Consider the following 19268-nt stretch of genomic DNA (forward strand, 5'->3'; position numbering starts at 1 on the left):
AGAAAGCCACTGGATCTAATAGAAGGATTCAGCAAAGTGGTACGGTACAAGACCAACACACAAAAATCAGTGGGGTTCCTTTACACTAACAAGGAGTACTCTAAAAAGGAAATTAAGAAAATAATACCATTTATAATAGCCTCCAAAAGGATTAAATACCTAGGAATAAACCTAATCAGGGATGTGAAAAACCTATACAATGAAAACTATAAAACACTACTGCAAGAAAGTAAAAGAGACCTAAATAAATAAATAAATAGAAAAAATATTCCATGCTCATGGATTGGAAGACTTAACATTGTGAAACTGTCAATACTACCCAAAATGTTCTAAAGATATAATCAATCCCGATCCAAATTCCAACAACATTCTTTACCGAAATGGAAAAACATACCACCAACTTTATATGGAAAGGCCCCGAATAGCCAAAGCAATATTGAAGAACAACAACAAAGTAGGAGGCCTCACACTCCCCAATCGCAAAACATACTACACAGTCACAGTAATCAAAACAGTCTAGTACTGGTTCAATCACAGACACATAGACCAATGGAATAGACTTGAGAATCGAGAAGTAAACCCATTTACCTATGGGCAGCTGATTTTTGACAAGAGGTCAAAGTCCATTCAATGAAGAAGCAACAGTCTCTTTAACAAATGGTTCTGTCAAAACTAGATATCCATTTGTAGAAAAATGAAACAAGATCCATACCTAACAAAGAACACAAAAACTAACTCAAAATGGATTAAAGACCAAAAGTTAAAGCTAAAACTGTAAAGTTCCTGGAAGATAATATAGGGATAAAACTATAGGACCTAATTTTCTTCAGTAAGAGAATACCAAAACACAACTACAAATGCAAGAGCAAAAGAAGCCAAACTAGATAACTGGGACCTCCTAAAAATTAAATACTTATACTCATCAAAAGACTATCAAAAGAGTAAAAAGAGATCCTACAGATTGTGAAAAAAATCTTCAGGAATGATATATCTGATAAGGGTCTAATCCCTAAAGTATATATAAAACTTCAACAACTAAACAACAAAAAGACAATCCAATTAAAAACTGGGCAAAGGGACATGAACAGACACTTCACCAAAGAGGACGCGCAAGTGGCCAACAAACACATGAAAAGATGCTCCTGATCATTAGTCATTAGGTGCAAATCAAAACTACAATGAGATTATCATCTCACTGCTGCAAAAATGGCACTGAGGGGAAAAAAAACAGAAAACAACAAATGCTGACAAGGATGTGGGGAGATTGGAACTCTTATCCATTGCTGGTGGGACTGTAAAATGGTACAACCACTCTGGAAAACAGTATGGCACTTCCCCAAAAAGCTAGAAATAGAAATACCTTATGATCCAGCAATCCCATTCGTAGGTATATACCTACCTAGAGGTCTAACAGCAGAGTGTCACAAATAGACATGTGCACACCTATGTTCATTGCAGCATTATCCACAATAGCAAAAAGACAGAAACAACCTTAGTGTGCCCATCAATGGATGAATGGATAAAAAAAATGTAGTATATATACACAAAATACTACACAGCTATAAAGAATAATGATGAGTCTGTGAAACATCTTATAACATGGGATGAATCTGGAGGACATTATGCTGAATGAAATAAGTCAAGCACAAAAGGACAAATATTGTATGATCTCATTTTTATAAAAAGACAAAAATAAGTATATGTACAGAAATCAATGTTCTTTGCTGGTTACTGGGGATGGGAGGAGGAGGGAAGGGGAATCACTCTCTAGACAGTAGACACTTGTTATTTTTGGCGATGGGAAAGGCAATGCCCAATGTGGGTAAAGTGTGTACAACTTAACTAAGGTAAATGATGGCAATAAGAAATACAGAAGATTAAAGGACCTTATTGGTAAATGCGATAACATATACAACTTGGCAACAACAGCAGTAACAACCAAAAACATACGTGAGTGGTTACACAGGTAGATATATATGTATATATGTGTGTAGCAAGTTATATGTGTATATATATGTGTGCATATATAGGTGTATCTATAGGGACAGGCATATACATGTTTTTGTGTGGTGCACATATATCATATATATAATAAAGCACATAGGCGGCATAGTCACAGATACCTCACACATATAACCAAACACCTTCCAGGACTGGTTTACTGGGTTTCAAGGCTTAGGACCATAGTCTAAGTCAATTTGGTCAATTGGTACAACATAATCTATAGTTATGTTCTATATCCTAGTTTGGTGAGTAGTGTCTGGGGTCTTAAAAGCATGCAAGTGGCCATCTAAGATACAACTATTGGTCTGCACTCATCTGGAGCAAAAGAGAAAGAAGGAAATCAAAGACTCAAAGAAGAAACTAGTCTACAGGACCACACTAACCACAGCCTCATCTATCCTGAGACCAGAAGAACTAGATGGTGCCTGGCTACCACTACCAACCATTCTGACCAGGGGCACAACAGATGGTCCCAGATAGAATGAAACAAAAATTGTACAACAAAATTCTAATTCTTAAAAAATAAAAAAAAAAAGGCCAGAGTTACTGGACTGGTAGAAACTACAGGAACCCCCAAAACTAGCACCTTGAGATACCCTTTAAACTTTAAATTGAAACTACTCCCGGAGGCCACCTTTCAGCTAAGTAACAGATTGGATTATAAAATAAACAATATCACCCGTGAGTACTGTGCTGTTTTTTTAAAAAAAAAAATCATCCTTATGAGACCAAGTGGTCAACATTTACCCTAAAAAAGATGAGAAGGTCATGGGGAGCAGAGAAGCTGGATTAACTGAAGAAGAACAACCAGAACAGAAATAATGAGAATGCTGACACAATGTGGAAAATGTAAACAATGTCACTGAACAATATTTATACACTTGTTAAATGGGAAACTAAATTGCTGTGTAAACTGTCATCAAAAACTCAAATAAAATATAAAAAGAAAAAAAGTCCCAAAACCAGGTCTTCAAAGCTTGCAAACGGCCATCTAACATCCATCAATTGGTCCCAACCACCTGGAGTAAAGGAGAACGAAGAACACCAAAGACACAAGGAAAATATTAGCCCAAGAGACAGAAAGGGCCACGTAAACCAGAGACTTCAACAGCCTGAGACCAGAAGAACTAGATGGTGCCTGGCTACCACCAATAACCACTCTGACAGGGAACACAAAAGAGAGTCCCTGACAGAGGAGGAGAAAGGTGGGGTGCAGAACTCAAATTCTAGTGAAAAAACCAGACTTAATTGTCTGACTGAGACTGGAGGAACCCCGGAAAGCATGGCTCCCGGACTCTCTGTCAGCCCAGAACTAAAACAACTTCTGAGGCCAACTCTTCAGACAAAGATTGGACTGGACTGTGAGACATAAAATGATACTCGTGAAGAGTGTGCTTCTTAGCTCAAACAGATACGTGAGACTAAATAGGCAGCTTCTGTCCAGAGATGAGATGAGAAGCAGAGAGGGTTAGGAGCTGGCTGAATGCACATGGGAAATCAGGGGTGGAAAGGAGGAGTGTGCTGTCACAGTATAGGGAGAGCAATTAGGGTCACCTAACAATGCATGTATAAATTTTTGTATAAGAGATTAACTTGAAATGTAAACTTTCACTTAAACTACAACAATTAAAAAAAAGTCCCAAAACCAGTCAAAAGTAATTCTGAAGGCTGCTCCCATATTCTAATATTATAATACAGTGAACTCTTTATAAAGTATTAATAATAGAAAAGAAGAGTGAGGGTGACAGGTGGGGAATCAATCCTATTTCATTCAAATCAGACTGAAAAATTTGAAATTAAATCTCTTTCCAAAGCATAGATGAATCTCTGCTCAAACCTGTCTTCTATAAAAGAAACCATAGTACTAGATACCCAGAGCCATGACAACTTAAAGAGAAAACACTGGCTGTGCAATACAGAAGTGGAACAAGCAAAATATACAACAAACCAAATCTTGCACAATAAAGCAAACACAGAAGCAAAATGAAACAAGAAGCAAAATGAAACAAGCAACACGCTTCTTAGGAAGTCCATGACGTCTCCTACTTCAGAATCAAATTTTGGGGGAAACTCTGTATCGTTTTGTTTCCAATTTTTTGGTTGAGGTAATTTCCCAAAGAATGTTGGCCTCTAGCCTGGCTTACCTAAGCAACCTACTGGGTTAACACACATGCCTTTAAAAGACAGAAGACCAAATAGGCTTGTTATCCCCTGAGATTTTATAAATTTTTTGCCTTCCTTGGTGATTCTATTAATTATACTGACTTCCTCACTTGAAGGGGCATAAAAAGCCTTTCTCTGCCTGTTTAATTTGCAGTAATTAACCAAATCTTCTACCATGGACTACCAAAAGAATGAACAAATTGATCTTGGAAGAAGTACAGCCAGAATGTTCCTTAGAAGAAAGGATGGTGAGACTATGTCTTACATACTTTGGACACATTATAAGGAGGGATGAGTCCCTGGAGAAGAACACCATGCTTGGTAAAGTAGAGGGTCAGCGAAAAAGAGGAAGACCCTCGACAAGATGGACCGACACGGTAGCTGCAACAATCGGCTCAAGCATAACTACGATTGTGAGGGTGGCGCGTGACCAGGCAGTGTTTCGTTCTGTTGTACGCAGGGTCGCTATGAGTTGGAACTGACTCGACGGCACCTAACGACAACAAACAAATCTTCATACAGGTTCAAATAATCTACAAATACAGAGTGAAAATTCAATTAAGTCAACTGTGGTGCAGTGAATTACTTAATATGCCCCTCTGGCCATAGTCTTTGTAACTCCCACCAAATGACTGGGTGAGACTATGCAAATGAGGTGCTTGTGGGCCACCAAGGGGATTGAATAGCTTGCTAATAAGGTAAATAAGGTGCATGGTATCCTTGTGGAGGTATTATTGTTGTGCGCTGTCAAGTCAGTTCTGACTCATGGCGACCTTATAGGGCAGAGCAGAACTGCCCCATAGGGTTTCCAAGGAGCAGCTGGTGGATTTGAACTGCCGACTTTTTTGTTAGCAGCTGAGCTCTTAACCACTATGCCACCAGGGCTCCACCTCGTGGAGGTGGAACCACGAAAATAAGGTGTTTGGAACCCCAACAAGGGGACTGGTCAGTTTTGCCATCCTGCTAGGCTTAAAATGAGCCATTCCACAGGTGGGAAGTGGGGGCCCACTACAATCAAGAACGAAAAGCTAGGAAGGGGCATGTCCTTTGGACCTGAGATCCCTGTGCTGAGAATCTCCTAGACCCAGGAGACAGAGAGAGAGAGAGCGGTAACACCAGAGAAGGCAAGAAGCAGAGGCAGCAGAGGCAGCAGAACGAGGAGACGGGCAAGAGACAGCACAGTGGGCTTCCCAGCCCAAGGAGTGAGAAAGCTGAGTGCCTTCAGGCAGAAGGCTTGCTGGCAGAGTAGAGTGCCTCTGGGTATTTGGCAGAGCTAGGCTTGCTGACCCACGGAGGGAGAGAGTTAAGTGCCTTTGGGCCGAGGCTTACAGGTGGACTGGGGTGCCTCCAGGCACTTACCGGCAGAGCTAAAGAGCTTTGTAACACTAGTCCAAGCAGCACAAAGGCCAGGCTGGCCCAAGAGGCCCAAGAGGCCTGAGGGGCCAAGGCCAGAGAGAGGTCTGCATGCGGCACATCTGAGAAGAGGCTGTCCTAATCAACGAACAGTATCCTGAGCATTCCTGAATCTGAACTGTAACCTGTTACTTCCATTATAAACCCCATAGACTGTGAGTATGGTCTGTGAGTTCCGTCTGGCCAGTGCAATGAATTCTCGAACCCAGGACAGGAGTGGAGAGAGCCATGGGACGGATGATTGATGTCAGAGCTGGAAAAAAAGGATGAAGAGAGGAGGCATGTCCGACCTCCACCTCACAGGAATCAGCCTTGAACTGTTGATCTTGATTCTCCTTCCCCCTTGTGAAGTTAGAGGAGGTCAGATGCTGCCACCATGTCATTTTTATACCAACTATTCCCAAAAAGAAAATGGAGAACAAAAGAAGCAGAATTCTTAATCACTTCTTGGTATATATTGTTACCCTCTTTCCCTCAAAAAACCTAACATCTTTCATGCCACTCACCATGAAATCTCTGCAGCAGGTATTCCATAAGAGAAGTCAGTGGCAAGACCAGGAGAGCCAAAACAAAGGCTACATTGAAATTCAGAAATCCATTAATTAAATAGAAATACCAGGGTTCTGTACCTGAGGGAGACAAAGAGATAAGAAATCATCAGTAAATGCCTCCAACACCTATTAGAGTACTTGACTCATAATGTTCTTTAAGTTATGTTGATGATCCAGTGATTCAAGTGAATGAGGGTTCAGAAGTCTACTCTTTCCATGTTCAGCCACACATGAGAAACACAAGAGCAGAAGACAGGAAGAGAATGGGACTCATCATGATGATTTAGGTACCAACTGGAAGTTTTAAATATTTAACTGTATTTTCCATACTGACCACTATATCTATCCCAAGTTACACGCCCAAATGGGACTAATACTTTTTCAGAACAACTGAATAATCTAAATCGCTTAGGAACACAGAGCCACATACTCCTAAAATTAAAAAAAAAAGTCATTTTGAATCTAATTACTCACTTAACATTCTGCAGAACAAAAAATGACAAAAGAGACTTGGTCAGAGCTGCTCAGATCTCCCCCATTTTGTTCTCACCTGTTTGTCCCACTTATATTCAAACATCTTTCCCCTTGATATGCTCAACCACCACTTTATTGTCACGTACATAAGGGATCGTGCATTTGGTAAAAAGCAACAACTTGTTTTCCTTAGGATCATGCTCAGAGACTGAGGCCCTGCTCAGAAGCTTTGAGGATTCAGAATGAAGCAAAATGACTGAAAACATAAGCCTCCCTCACACTAGTTTTCATTCTTTAGCTCGAAATGCTTAAACCTAAATGATGAGAAACAGCACCCCTCTGCACAGTTAGCAGGTTTTTTATCTGTATGATTACTTCAATCAGCCAGTGAATGACACATGCGGGTTTTAATCACTGTGTGTTGTGACACCCGCCTTGCACCACAGCAATTTCCTGCAATCAGCATTGCTTAAAAGGGTAATCAGAGGCAGAGGAATAGTCAGGAAAACCTGACATTTTTGCAGCTTGCACAGCAAAATAAGATTAGAAACGAAATCCATAATGCTAGGAACATTTCGAAGAGGATAAGAGGGAGGGGGTACTAAGGAAGGGCTCAAGTTCAATTATGCGTGTCACTTTTTGGAAAAGCTCATCCTTCCTGTTTAAATACAATGATTTGGATTGTTCAGGAACAGAGGTCCTGTCACAGGCCAAGTTCATTATGGACATTAATATCTTATAATCCGTTGCCATTGAGTCGATTCCAACTCATAGTAACCCTATAGGACAGAGTAGAACTGCCCCATAGGGTTTCCAACGAGCAGCTGTGGATTCCAACTGCCAACCTTTTGGTTAGCAGCCGAGCTCTTAACCACTGTGCCACCAGAGCTCCATTTATTCCTCACAAATTACCTTTTGGATTATAGAAAACTAATGGGTATATTTATTTTCAAAACAGAAATGTATGTCTTCTCTGGATTTTCTTAATGTTCATATAACATATTTCCTAAATTGAGTCCTTCAAGAGTCCCGTCTCCAGAGAAGGTAAGCTTTTGCACAACCCTCTCCTGGCCACCAGGGTGGAGGCAATGCTATAAACATCTGACCTTCTTTTTCATTTTAACAGAATTCTGGAAAACTGAGCCTGTGAAGAGAAAAGGAGTCATCTTTTACATCATCTACTACAGATGCTAAGTTAGCGCCAATAGCAAAAAGCCTATTGTCTCCTTGATATTTGCAAACACATGTTGTTTTTCCAGGGAAGCGATTTCATTTCCCTCAAATACTTGTCTCTACTACACTTACCATACCGTGCAGTTAGAGCTGACTATCTTTTTATCTAGGTATACTGTACTCTGAGATGAATCAAAGGTACTAAACAGTAAACTCAATTATTTTTATTTGCTAGGAGGTCCTAGATCAAGTTCAGGGTTAGGCAAACTGTGATTATTTCACAACAGACTGCTACTTCTCTGAAGGATGGGGCAAAAAATAGGGGGATAAGTCAAGAGTGAGGGCAGTTAACATGACAACAGTCATAAAAACAAGGACAAAAAGGGGACAGAAAGAGTGAACTGTTAGCCACTGTCCTCCCTTACTTAATGAGACACCTGCCTCAGAAGAGAAAAGGGTAAAAAAGCTTTTCTCTCTTTCAGGGAGATAATCAATCCTGCTGCTCAGACAGTATCAAAACTGAACTATGCAGAAAAAATGCATCAGAATGACAAGCTAAGCGTTTAACTGATGCAAGATGTAAGGTGAAAGAAAGCTGGAAGTAGGGTCCCTGCAGGGAGTGACTCACCAATCTCCCTTTTTATGGAAAGTGCCTCAATTTCTTTCATTCAAATGAGCTAAAGGGAGCTTTGAAAGAGGCTAAAAGAAGGGATAATGTTTACTGTCCCACAGATTGAATGGAGGGGAACCATTTTTCAGGCCTGTAATTTTACAGAACTGTAGGAACTAAATTATAGTAAGTCATCCTTATAAATGTCAAATTTCCAAGGGGGAAAAGCCACCAAGGTCCAACAGAAATGATTATCAAAAAAGCGAAGCCTCCCGAACAGTTCTGGCTGGCAGTCGGCTCTAAGCAGGACTCACAAGACTCCAATGGTGCCTTTTCCTCTGCTACTACAAGGATGAGAAACTGGGGCCTTCTAATAGAGAACATTCACACCCAAGGATCTTACAGATGTAGAAAAAGCACATAAACAGATAATGGAATCATGTCCGGAGCTGCAAAGTGGCATCCATGAGGGAAAAGCATTTCTTTTAACTTTCCCCCCAAGTCTTCCCCCAGGCCTGTGTACTCATCAGAGAGCAGTACCCTTCACTCACCAGACAAAAATACTTAGCAACAAGAACATTCGAAACTCTAAATGTTACAAGGGTAAAAGGCAAAATCATGCCAAGACCAGTCACTTCCTTTTCTGCAACACTAAATTTCACTCTTGATCTGACCCCATAGCCAGATGTTTGGCCTACAACTTTGTAATTTTATATCTATGCTACTCTAAATTTCTTAAATGCTGAGTATTCTTTACCATGTCCAAATACATTTCTTTCTTCAACAAGGGTCTGGCACCGTGCTCCCATGAGAAAGGAAGGTCTGCCAGCGTGCATGTTGTGCTGCCATCCAATCTCTCCAGTGGCTCCTTATCACCCTTCAAGCCAAACTCTGCACCAGACCTTCAAAGGTGCAACTTCTGGCACATGCTATAGATCAGATTTTACCTTCTACTACTAAGTCATACTCTCTGTTTTTGCAAGCTTATTCTCTTGCAGAGCCACAACAGCCAAACTCCAGGGTTTTGCTAAGGTTGTTTTCAGTGAAAGAGCCCAGGGTTTGGAGTCAGACATCCCTAGGCTCTTAACTCCATTTCTGCCACTTATTTTACTACGTAGCAAGTTCCTCACCATCTCAATCTCAGTTTTCTTATCTGTGAATAAGGATAAATAATGCCTACCTCACAAAGTTATAGTGAGGGGAATGAGATGGTATGTGTAAAATTTCTGGTATATTGTACGGCCCTTAATAAACAGAAGCTACCGCAATTAATGTTGTGAAAAAGTACTCCTTTTCTTTCCCTTGCATTCCAAAAAGAAAGAGTGAACTCACATCTGGAGTATCTGTCATTAATGCTACTTAGCCAAGAAAGAGTAGAAAGGACTCTTTGAAAACAAGTTACAGTTATAATCACAGTGGAGAGGATGAAATTATTTTGTTCATGCCTGTAGAGTTTCTATAAAACATCCAGCCAATGCTGTAAAAATACTGTCTTTAAAAAAAAAAAAAAATTCAATACTCAACCTTTCTGTCTCAGTAGTCTCTACACTTGACATTCCATTTGTCTGAAATATACCTCCTTAGCATCAAAGAAGTTGGCAGTTCAAATCCACCAGCCACTCCTTAGAAACCCTAGGGGACAGTTCTACTCCGTCCTATAAGGTGGCTATGAGTCGGAATCAACTCAACGGCAACAGGTAGCATCAATCAAGGAGTCCCTGGGTGATGCAAATGGTTAAGCTCTTGGCTACTAACCAAACCCACAGCACCTTGGAAGAAAGGCTTGGCAATCTGCTTCCAAAGGTCACAACCATGACAACCCTATGGAGCACAGTTCCACTCTGACACACATGGGGTCGCCATGAGTCAGAAAATACTTCATGGCAACTGGGTTGGGTTTTTTTTTAGTGTCAAGCAGGCAAACTCCCACACTTCCTCCAGGCTCAGCTTAAGGACTCCACCTCTAAGAAGTCTTTCCTAATACCACTGGGTGGACTATGATTCCATATCTTTCCACTGAAAGTAGTATCTTTTTTTCTGTAGTATCTTTTTTATGTCTGCAGCCCTCCTAGACTGTTAAGTTCTATGAGGGCACATGATAAGTGCTCGAAAGCAATTTATTCGATGTTTTTCTACCTGAAGTCCATCTGCCCATTCATTAAAGAAGTATTTATAGCCGTATTATTATGTTTTTATATATAAGAAATAGCCCTAAGACATGCATGCGATAACTATCAGCACTATGCACTTTCAATGTTCAGATAAGAAAAGGTGTGCCTACCATAGCTAATGAGGCACTTGGAACAGAGAAGATGCTTTTAAAATTGTCAAAATAATACCAAATAGTGCCAAACATGTAAGTAAAGTTAAAGAACTGGATTTTTCATGACAAAAGACATGCTGTCTTACAGTCTGACAATTTACAGCATCATAGCACCCAGTGAAATACAGGGCTTTGATATTTACTGAATGGACTCTCGAATTATAATAAAATTAGCTGACAATCACAAAGTTCTTTTTGGTTCCAAAATTACTTTTACACACATTATTCTTATTTGGTATCAAAAACTAAGTAGTTCTAGGGCACAACAGCAATCAAGGCACTAATGTAACCTGAGAGATTCATCTATTTTTGACAAATCTTTATTGAAGGCCTAGACTATACAAAGAATATCTACTCCTAAGATGAAAGAAGTATTCTCTCTACAGCAGTTCTGCTAAAGCAAAAAACAGTAACACTCTTTAAAAGAATGGAATCAGACCAAAAATATTATCAAATGCAAAGATGAGGTTAAAGCACAATAATTCTACCATGAAGAAAACCCACTGCCATCCCAGACAGAGCTGGAGAAAAATGCAGAACAAAATTCTAACTCACAAAAAAAGACCAGACTTACTGGCCTGACTGAGACTGGAGAAACCCTGAGAGTATGGCCCCTGGACACCCTTTTAACTCAGTAATGAAGTTACTCCTGAGGTTCATCCTTCAGCCAAAGATTAGACAGGCACATAAAACAAAATGAGACTAAAGGGGCACACCAGCCCAGGGGCAAGGACTAGAAGGCAGGAGGGGACAGGAAACTTGGTAATAGGGAACACAAGGTCAAGAAGGCAGAGTGTTGACATGTCGTGGGGTTAGTAACCAATGTCACAAAACAGTATGTATACTGTTTAATGAGAAGCTGGTTTGCTCCGTAAATCTTCATCTAAAGTACAATAACTAGAAAAAAAGAAAACCTACCGCCGTCGAGTTGATTCTGACTCATAGCAACCCTATAGAACAAAGTAGAACTTCCAAGGAGCAGCTGGTGGATTCAAACTGCCGACCTTTTGGTTAGCAGTCAAGCTCTTAACCACCGCGCCACCAGGGCTCCTCCAAGAAACAACCCCTTAAAGTCTGGTAGCCCACAGTGCTGTACCAGTCCTATTCATGCCCTAGTACAATTCCTTCTATTCCAACAAAGCTTTTTCTACCATTAATGAAGTGATCAGTTTCTGTATATTCAGAATAGCAAAATCTGAACTGAAGCTACTCCAGGTTCATCAAAGTAGGCAACAAGATGCCCCAAAGATTCTTTCCAGTAAAACACTGGCTGAAATGAACAGCAAATGCCAATGTCCAAGGAAAGGCTAGCCACTGCTCTACTGGGTCTACCTACAGATTCCTAATCCACTGTTAAACTAGAAACATAAACTTAAATCAGAATTTACTCTTTCTTTCCTACTCCTCCTACCAATCTGTTTATTTCTAGATGTATAAACTTTATCAATCTAGAGGACTACAAAAAATATGTAATTTTCATATATTCTCACAAAAGTTTTTGTAATTAAGAGACAAAATATCAATGTGTAGTAACCCATTTATGAAGGTGAAGAAACCAGTTTTTCAAAATTAAACTCTAATTAACACAATTTATTCACCAATACAGAATGGATATTATGTTTCCAATAGTCTCCATGTAAACTGATTTCTAACACGCAATCTGGGTCTAAGAGGGTCTAAGACTGTTTTGTACAGTCCAATAAAATGTTACAAGATGAAATTAAAAACATGCAAACTCTTCCTAGCTAAATGGAGACATCTAGAGGCAAAGCCTAAAATCAAGGCTTTTTCTCACATCCTTGAGGATCTTGGAGCCATAAAGAAGCCTTTTAAAGTTCCTTCATTTGGCAATTATTCTCTATCCACGTGGTTTGTGGATTCAAATGACCAAGAAGAACAAAGCTTATTTTGACCTATTACTTAGCATCTAAAATGACAATATTCCCAAAATCCCAGGAGGCCCAATGAAATCTCATTCATAACCCTACTTTAAATCTCACCCATTCAATCTGTTGGTTCTGTCAGCAAAGTGGCACAGTTAGATTATGGCATTCAATTTTTTTTCCTCTTAACCCTAAACTGGCTAAACGACCACACTCCTAAACTGACCGATCCCTATTTATTACACTTTGTCTACAGATTTACCAAACCTACTCCTTAATGCCTACCCCTTGGTATCAAAGTAAGGTAAATTTAAAAAAAAGGTAATATCAAATGTGTATATGTATAGAAACTGGGGGAAGGTACTCCCAGGTATTAACATAGTTAACTGGAGATGATGGGTTTATATATGTTTTTATTTTGTTCTTCTTGCTATGATACTGATTTTCTAATAAGATTTTTTTTTTAAGTAACTTCTAATTTAAAAAAAAAAAAAAGTGGTATCAAAAGCCATGGCATACCCAACAGAGTCCTCAAAACTCTGAAACTGGAAACAACAGACAGCACGACAACGAGAAAGCCAGTACCTGAGCACCACGTCAACTAAGGAGAAATATCTGAGCAGCTGCAACACGTCATCACTGGGCTATATTACAATGTCATCCTATTTTTAAATAAGAGAATAAGATCACCAGCAAAGAAATGCTATATCTGATGAAATGAGGCAACTGTATTAAAATTTTGAAGCTTGGGAAAATTAAGCTATCCCCTAACTCTTCCCCAAATTTCTTAAAGCCTTACCATAAAGATCAGGCCCATGAGGCGTAAAGACATTATACAAAACAATGTTCAGTGGTGCAATCACCAACTTCCCATAATAGTAGCTGTCAATGACCACTACAGGCACCTAAAACAAGAGCAGAAAACATAGCAATTTTAGGTTTTTGTTCTGGAAACACTCTCACAATGCTAATAAGGTACACATCAGAATGAAAAACAGAATGAACTCGTTTTTTCTTTCCTACATCAGAAGCTGCTTTCATTACAACTTTAGAACAAGACACGAAAAAAAGAAAACTCACCAGAAAGAGTATTAAGGCCACCAGTGACCAATGAAAGAAACTCTTCCACCTGTGTTTCATGACCAGCAAATCAAAGGCAATAGGTAAACTATTTAAGAGAGACAGAGAAAGTGGGGCGTTAAATAAAATACAGAGAATACAGACAAACAGTTCAGATTCACATACAACCTCATGCTGAACTGAAAATTAAATGTCTCTACCAGTTACAGTGAGGGAAGAAAGCTGGTATGTGAGAGGATGTCCTCTCAACAATATACTGACATCTCCACAGAACCCATCAGAGTGCTACGTATCCTGTCGATGCACAACAAATATAAATGCTGAGCTGCTGGAATAAACTCCATTTTATATGTATTTATGTGTAATGGACATTAAAAATATATTACAAATAAGTGTGCCCTACTGCCCTATAACCCCTGCCAGATAAATACTGATCTCTCCCTTATATGATGTACTAGGAGTTTAGTAATATAATAATATTACAAACTTTGATTTCAATTCTGATTTACTCCCTTCCAATACCATTTGATCATCTTCCTTTTACTTAAATTCCTCAAGCAAGTGGCATACATGTGTTGCCTTCATTTCATTATTTCTTCGTTAAGGCCTTTTATCAGGCTAATAAGGCTGATCTCAGGTCAACAAGGACCTTCTCTTGGCCAGACCCAATCTCTCTTTACAAGCTTCATCTCAACTTTGTCTTTCTGCTGCACTTGACACGAAAGATCTGCTCCTGCCTCTTTAGACTCCCTCGGCTCCTGTTCTTTCCTGGTCTCTTCCCTAGTGTTCTTTCTAAGCTTCTTTTTTTTTTTCCTACCCTTTCACCATGGTCCTATCTCACAGAAGTTAAGCTTCTACTGTTCTTTCTCTATACTCATTTCCTCAGTAGGTGCTTCCACTCTGGCTGCATGAACAATCATCTTCACATCCATGACTTCAAAATCCAGGACACTATTCAGAGCCCTTACCCATGCTCCAATCACAACGAATGCTCTCCCAACACCAGTTTACACAGAATCTACCCAAATGACAATTACTGGCTCAAATCTCATCTATAAAATCTATTCAGAACCATTTCTCCCATCTCTGAATTCATATGGTAATATCATGTGCTAGCATGGGTTATGTCTTCTATGACTTGAACTTCCACATTTGGTTACGTAAATGTCACGTTAACATTTTGTGTTTCTATTTTTTGTCTCCCCAACTAGCTACATGTCCATAATACCCTGTGTTTCTCCTTTGATAAGCCATCATGCTTGTAATTTCTTGCTCAGTGTCTGTCTTTCCTACTAAACTATAAGCTCCATGAGGGCAGGAACTATGATTGTATTACTTATCACAACATCACCTGTACCTAGCACAATAATGGAATAAGAAATGATTGCTAACTGATTATCTGTGATCCTGAAATCACTTATCTTTGCTAATGGCAGATGAATCAAAATGTGCCACCCAGCTGTATCTGGGGACCTGAACAAAGTTCAGTGCAGAGACTGAAAAGAACGGAGGAACTGACAAAAGGAGGCTGCAGAGGTAAAAGGAGGGAAGATCATGTAGGGCCTAGTAAGCCACATCAGAGTTTGGATATTATAAAGCAGAGGTCAGCAAACTTTTTATCTAAAGGACCTAACAGCACATATTTTAGGCTTTGCAGGTCACATAAGGTCTTTGTTACATAGCCTTTTGTGTGTGTGTTGTTTTTTTGACAACTCTTTAAAAATGTAAAAACTATTCTTAGTTCTCAGGCTGTACAAAACAGACTAGCAGGATTTGGTTCACAGGCCGTAGTTTGCCAACTCCCATGTCATACTGCAGTGAGGAAACCGTTAGAGACTTTAAAACAGGGCAGTGATACAATCATATTTGTATTTTAGAAAGATAACTCTAGTTTGAGTGCGAAGAGCAGATTTACAGAGGTCAGACTAGAGATGAGGAAATCATTTAGGATGCTGTGCAGTAATCCAGCAGAAAAGAGGGGTGAAGAAAAGTAGATTCAAAAGATATTCAGGAAGTGCAATAAACTGGTAGGATGTTGGAAAGAGAGAAAGAGATACAGATAACTTTCAGGTTCTTGGCTCATCACTGAGTTAATGGTGGTACCATTTACCGGGTAAGAAACATAGTTAAGGAATAGATTTGGAGGGACGATAATGAGTTCAGTTTTGTGAATGTTTAGCTACATAAATGGAGATATTTAACAGGCAGCTAGGAATATATGAGTGATACTCAAGAAAGATAAATGGGCTAGATATCAAGATATGGCAGTCACCAAGATGGTTGAGAAAGAAATAGCAAAAAGCACAGAAGTGGGCCTAAGACAAAACCTTGAGGAATGTAAAAATTTAAGGATGATGTGTAGAATAGAATACAAGATTGGAAGTGGGGAAACCAGCCCTTAACAGGCAATTAAGAAAATTTAAAATGCATATTCTCTGACTTAGTAACTCCCTTTTTAAAAATGTATCCTATAGATATATTTCCACAAGCATACAAAGACACATGTGCAAAAATGTTCACTGAAGCATTGGGAAACAGGTAACAAGAAACTGAACTCAACCTAAATGTCTATCAGCAAGGCACTGGTTACATAAATGATGGACAGCTATGTAATGGAACACTATGCAACTGCTATAAAGAATGATATATATCATGGAATCCAGACTTTCTGGAGCAACTGAGGCTGGATGAACCCCCAAAACTATCACCCTGAGATAATCTTTAAACCTTAAACGAAATATCCCCTGAAGTCTTCTTTCAACAAAACAACAGTTTAGCTTAACTAGTAAAGAATGTCTGCCTTGACCACTGTGTTCTTTGAAAGAACTATCTATATGGAATCAAATTAACAACAGCAACTCAAAAGGTTAGATAGGAAGCTTAGCGGGCAGTGAGTTTATGTTAATAGGGGAGGAACAGTATGGAAAAGGAGGGGTGAGAATGGTTGCACAACTTGAATGTAATCAATGTCACTGAATTGTATACGCAAAAATTGTTGAACTGGTGTATGGTCTGCTGTGTATATTCTCAAAAACAAAAAAAAATTTAAAAAAAAGAATGATATAAATCTATGTACATGAAAAGATATACACATGTACAGGATAATTCAATTTGTTTTAAAAATGTAGATATGCACGCATATGTATATATGTGTACATTTTATACACACAAGAGTAATTTCTGGAAAAATATATATGAAACTGGGGCCATAGTCTCAGGGTACATCTAGGTCAATTGGAATAACATAGTTCATAAAGAAAATGCTCTACATCCTGCTTTGGTGAGTAGCATCTGGGGTCTTAAAAGCTTGCAAGCAGACATCTAAGATACAACTATTGGTCCCATCCCACTCTGAGCACAGGAGAATGATGAAAACCAAAGGCACAAGGAAAATACTAGCCCAAAGGACTAAAGGACCACATGAACCAGAGACTCCACCAGCCTGAGCCCATTGGTACCTGGCTACCACCAACAACCACTCTGACAGGGATCACAACAAAGAGTCCCAGACAGAATGTGAGAAAAAGGTAGAACAGAATTCAAATTCACGTAAAAAGACCAGACTTACTAGTCTGACAGAGACTGGAGGAACCTCTGAGACTATGGCCCCTGGATGCTCTGCTAACTTAGAACTGAAACCATTCCCAAAGCCCACTTTTCAAAGATTAGACCAGGCCTATAAAACAAAAAATAACACACGTGAAGAACGTGCTTCTTAGTTCAAATACACAAGACCAAATGGGCAACTCCTGTCCAAAAGCAAGTCGAGAAGGCACGAAGGAACAGGAACCATATGAATGGACACAGGGAACCTGGGGTGGAAAGGGGGAGCATGCTGTCACATTGCAGCAATTGCAACCAATGTCACAAAACAATATGTGTGTAAGTTTTTGACTAAGAAATTAACTTGAGCTGTAAACTTTCACCTAAAGCACAATAAAATAAAATACTTACATATATATATATATATATATACGTATATATATATATGTAAATATACATATATCACTGTTAACAGTGACTAGCTTTGAGGATTCGGCTAGGGGAGGAGAATTAGGAATTCTTTTTATGTCATACAACCTTGTGCTATTTTTTGTAATAAAGTTATGATACTTCTATAATAACTTCTAATTACTAGTGGTGCAGGGAAAACATTAAGACAGCAGAAACTAGAGAAGTAGTAGTGGAAACAAAGAGTACGAAAGGGATGAGAGATACTGAGGAACTTGGAAAAAGGATAGTTGGGAAAGAAGGGAAAAGGACTGAAAGAAGCCTCAGATTTCAAGCCTGGGGGACTAGGAAAGTGGCATGGCATATAGTCCTGCAGTGTGCAAAAAACATCAGCTTTAGCGTCAGAAAGGCCTGGGTTCAAAAGCTAGTATATCTTAAGGCAAGTTATTCAATCTCTTGGACTCTATTTCCTCATTTATAAAGTACTAACAATTGTATTTCTCTTGCAGAATTGTTCTAAGGTTTAGGGATAAAGTTTACAAAAGGTTTAGCAGTGCCTAACATATAGCAGAAGCTTACCAGTCACGATTCTAATTAGAATTAATCACAATATGCACAAAAAGAAATATTCGTCCATTTCCCAAAGTTTTTGTAGGCCCAATTAATTCCTATAACTTTAGGTCTTCTCCAGAGAATATGGAGATAACCTAACAAGATTTACTATATGCCCAGTGATATACAGGAGAGGAATCTGTGTCAGTTTCTTACCCAAGAGCTGCACTGAATGGCCAGCCTAAGATAGCCCCAGCTGCTACTCCCAGCACAGCAATGGAAGTCTTGTCCATATACCATCCAGTCATAGCTATCAACGTAGTGTACATACAGAAGCTACTAGGAAGGAATGCTGCAAAAGTCAAGAAATGAAAAAAAGGGGAGGGTGACAAGGGTTGGAGATTTATTAGGTATCAATTCTTAAAACTTCACCTACATTGCAAAATGTTCATAACCAAGAACATATTTTGGGCAGTGCTATATTAGAAATAGGCAAGTAGTAAAATGATACTTCTTTTTTTATTTTTTCCCATACAAAAATTTATACATACATTGTTATGTGACCCTAATTGCTCCCCCCCGTATTGTGACAGCACACTCCTCCTTTCCACCCGATTCCCCATGTCCATTCAACCAGCTCCTAACCCTCTCTGCCTTCACATATCACCTCCAGACAGAAGCTGCCTGTTCAGTCTCTTGTATCTACTTGAGCTAAGAGGCACACTCTTCACGAGTATCATTTTATGTCCCAGTCCAGTCCAATTCCTGTCTGAAGAATCGGCCTCGGAAATTGTTTTAGTTCTGGGGGGCCAGGCCTTCCAGGGTTCCTCAAGTCTCTGTCAGACCACTAAGTCTGGTCTTCTTACTAAAATTTGAGTTCTGCATCCCACCTTTCTCCTGCTCCATCAGGGACTGTTTGGTTCCCTGTCAGGGCGGTCACTGGTGGTAACTGGGCACCATCTAGTTCTTCTGGTCTCAGGCTGATGAAGTCTTTGGTTTATGTGGCCCTTTCTGTCTCTTGGGCTAATACTTTCCTTGTGTCTTTGGTGTTCTTCATTCTCCTTTACTCCAGGTGGTTGGGACCAATTGAT

The 19268-nt window shown here is 39.5% G+C and overlaps 1 protein-coding gene across 5 annotated transcripts in view; it reads right to left on the reverse strand.

Annotated features, from left to right (window-relative positions):
* Positions 1 to 19268, reverse strand: part of ALG9 (ALG9 alpha-1,2-mannosyltransferase) — a 124850-nt gene that overhangs the window by 78950 nt on the left and 26632 nt on the right. For all 5 annotated transcript variants that reach the window (XR_002824997.1, XM_023736970.1, XM_023736972.1 and 2 more), the window contains 4 exons: positions 18394 to 18529; positions 13675 to 13762; positions 13394 to 13499; positions 6087 to 6209 (listed from right to left, as the gene is read on the reverse strand). Coding sequence is in view for 4 of the 5 variants with exons in the window: in XM_023736970.1 (XP_023592738.1) it covers positions 6087 to 6209; positions 13394 to 13499; positions 13675 to 13762; positions 18394 to 18529 (453 nt within the window). In the remaining variant the exon portion in view is untranslated. The remainder of the gene's footprint in view (positions 1 to 6086; positions 6210 to 13393; positions 13500 to 13674; positions 13763 to 18393; positions 18530 to 19268) is intronic.

Source organism: Trichechus manatus, unplaced genomic scaffold (genome assembly GCF_000243295.1).
Source record: "Trichechus manatus latirostris isolate Lorelei unplaced genomic scaffold, TriManLat1.0 scaffold00094, whole genome shotgun sequence".
NCBI lineage: Eukaryota > Metazoa > Chordata > Mammalia > Sirenia > Trichechidae > Trichechus > Trichechus manatus.